General features: G+C 64.8%; 1 protein-coding gene across 1 annotated transcript in view; it reads left to right on the forward strand.

The window, feature by feature from the left end:
- The window catches only part of NPC1L1 (NPC1-like 1), an 18,281-nt gene that overhangs the window by 3,334 nt on the left and 13,173 nt on the right, over positions 1-1,774 (forward strand). The window contains exons 4-5 of the mRNA XM_014530540.1: positions 1,281-1,381; positions 1,604-1,774. Coding sequence (XP_014386026.1) covers positions 1,281-1,381; positions 1,604-1,774 — 272 coding nt within the window. The remainder of the gene's footprint in view (positions 1-1,280; positions 1,382-1,603) is intronic.

Raw genomic sequence — 1,774 nt, forward strand, 5'->3', positions numbered from 1 at the left:
ATGGCTCCTCGGTCTCCGTCTCAGGCCGTGTGTCCCTGGTGGGGTCCCACCCGCTCGCCGGGAAGACGTGCAGGTGGCCTCGTGGGCTCCTGGGAGCAGGGAGCGTCCTTGCCCTGCCTGCGTGCAGGGGCTGCCTCCCAGCGTGGGGTCCTGCGCGGAGAGGGTGTCCGCCTCTCGAGAGGGAGGAGTGCGGTGCAGCCTTTCTGGGTAACTGCGCTTTCAGCCGGTGGTTTTCTCTTCTTTTCGTTGACCCTCCCCTGAGGATATGTTTCCATTGATTTTTTTAAAATATGTATTTTTATTGATTTCAGAGAGGAAGGGAGAGGGAGGTAGAGAATCATGGATCGGCGCCTCCTGCACACCCCCTACTGGGGATTGAGCCCACGCATGTGCCCTTGACCAGAATCGACCCCGGGACCCTTCAGTCCGCAGGCCGTCGCTCTATCCACTCAGCCCCCCGGCCAGGCCTGTGGTCTTTTCTTCACTGTGAGCTGCCATGTGGTGCAGAAGCCACGTCCGTGGCCTGTTGTACTTCACACACTCAAGAGTGAAAGGGTGAACAGCAAAGGGCGTGGAGGTCTCGGGAAAGCAGTTCCGACCTTGCAGACCCTCGGCCCCTGCGTGGAGGGCCCGCTGCGTTCGAGCTGCTCCCCAGGGTCTGCACCTGGGCCTCGGGGGCCTCCTGGCTGCAGGTCCGGGGCAGCTCAGGCCCGGTCCCCACCTTCACGCTGGCGTTATTTTGATTCTGGAAGCTCACAACCACTCGTGGGTGGTCCAATTGTCCTCCTTTGAGAGACAGGGGTGGAGAGCTGCTCAAGGTCACATGCAGCCCCTACTCCCAGGACAGCTGGGCACCACGGGCTCCCTCTCCCAGAGCCCTCTGCTCAGGCACCTGTGATGCGCTGGCCGAAAGGGCTGTTGAAGGCCTAGAGACTGGCCCGAGGTTCCTGGGTCCGCAAACTGTCACAGGAAAGAAAGATACACTGGGGCCTGGAGGGAGGAGGGGGCTGAGGGTGCGTGAACCAGTGCGGCTCTGGGGATGGTCAGGATTGGGCATTGTCTGGGCCCCACCCAGGGGAGCAGGTGTGAGGCTGGAGGACCAGGTGTGAGGCTCGTCCGGGATGAGATGGTGATGGGCCTGGAGGTCTGGAGGGGGAGGTGTGTGAGCTCACACTGCACTGGGCCAGAGACGCGGCTCTGACCAGGGGTTGGGGCTGTCGCTGGCCGGGGGCGGGGCAGGGGCGGGAGTGGGTCCTGGGAAGTCCTTCCTCTCCCCCCAGCGCCCCGCTCACCTTCAAGGATGGCACGGCCCTGGCCCTGAGCTGCATGGCTGACTACGGGGCCCCCGTCTTCCCTTTTCTCGCCGTGGGGGGCTACGAAGGTAAGTGGGTCACCTGGGGAGGTGAGGAGGGTGGCGTGGGGGTGTGACTGCCGTGGGAGCTGGGTGGGGGGTAGACCCGCCGCCCTCCACCTCCTCCACCTTCTCCCAGCGCCGCTCAGAGGCTCCGGCTGAGAGGGAAGTGGGTGCGGGTTGGACAGTGACTCCGAGAGAAGGTGGGGGCGGGCAGGTGAGCTGGAGGGGGCTGAGCTCGTCTCCTCCCAGGGAACGACTACTCGGCGGCCGAGGCCCTGATCCTGACCTTCTCCCTCAACAACTACCCTCCCGGCGACCCCCGGCTGGCCCAGGCCCGGCTCTGGGAGGGGGCCTTCCTGGAGGAGGTGCGTGCCTTCCAGCGGCAGATGGCCGGCACGCTCCAGGTCACCTTCATGGCGG

Source organism: Myotis brandtii, unplaced genomic scaffold, assembly GCF_000412655.1.
Source record: "Myotis brandtii unplaced genomic scaffold, ASM41265v1 scaffold743, whole genome shotgun sequence".
Lineage (NCBI taxonomy): Eukaryota > Metazoa > Chordata > Mammalia > Chiroptera > Vespertilionidae > Myotis > Myotis brandtii.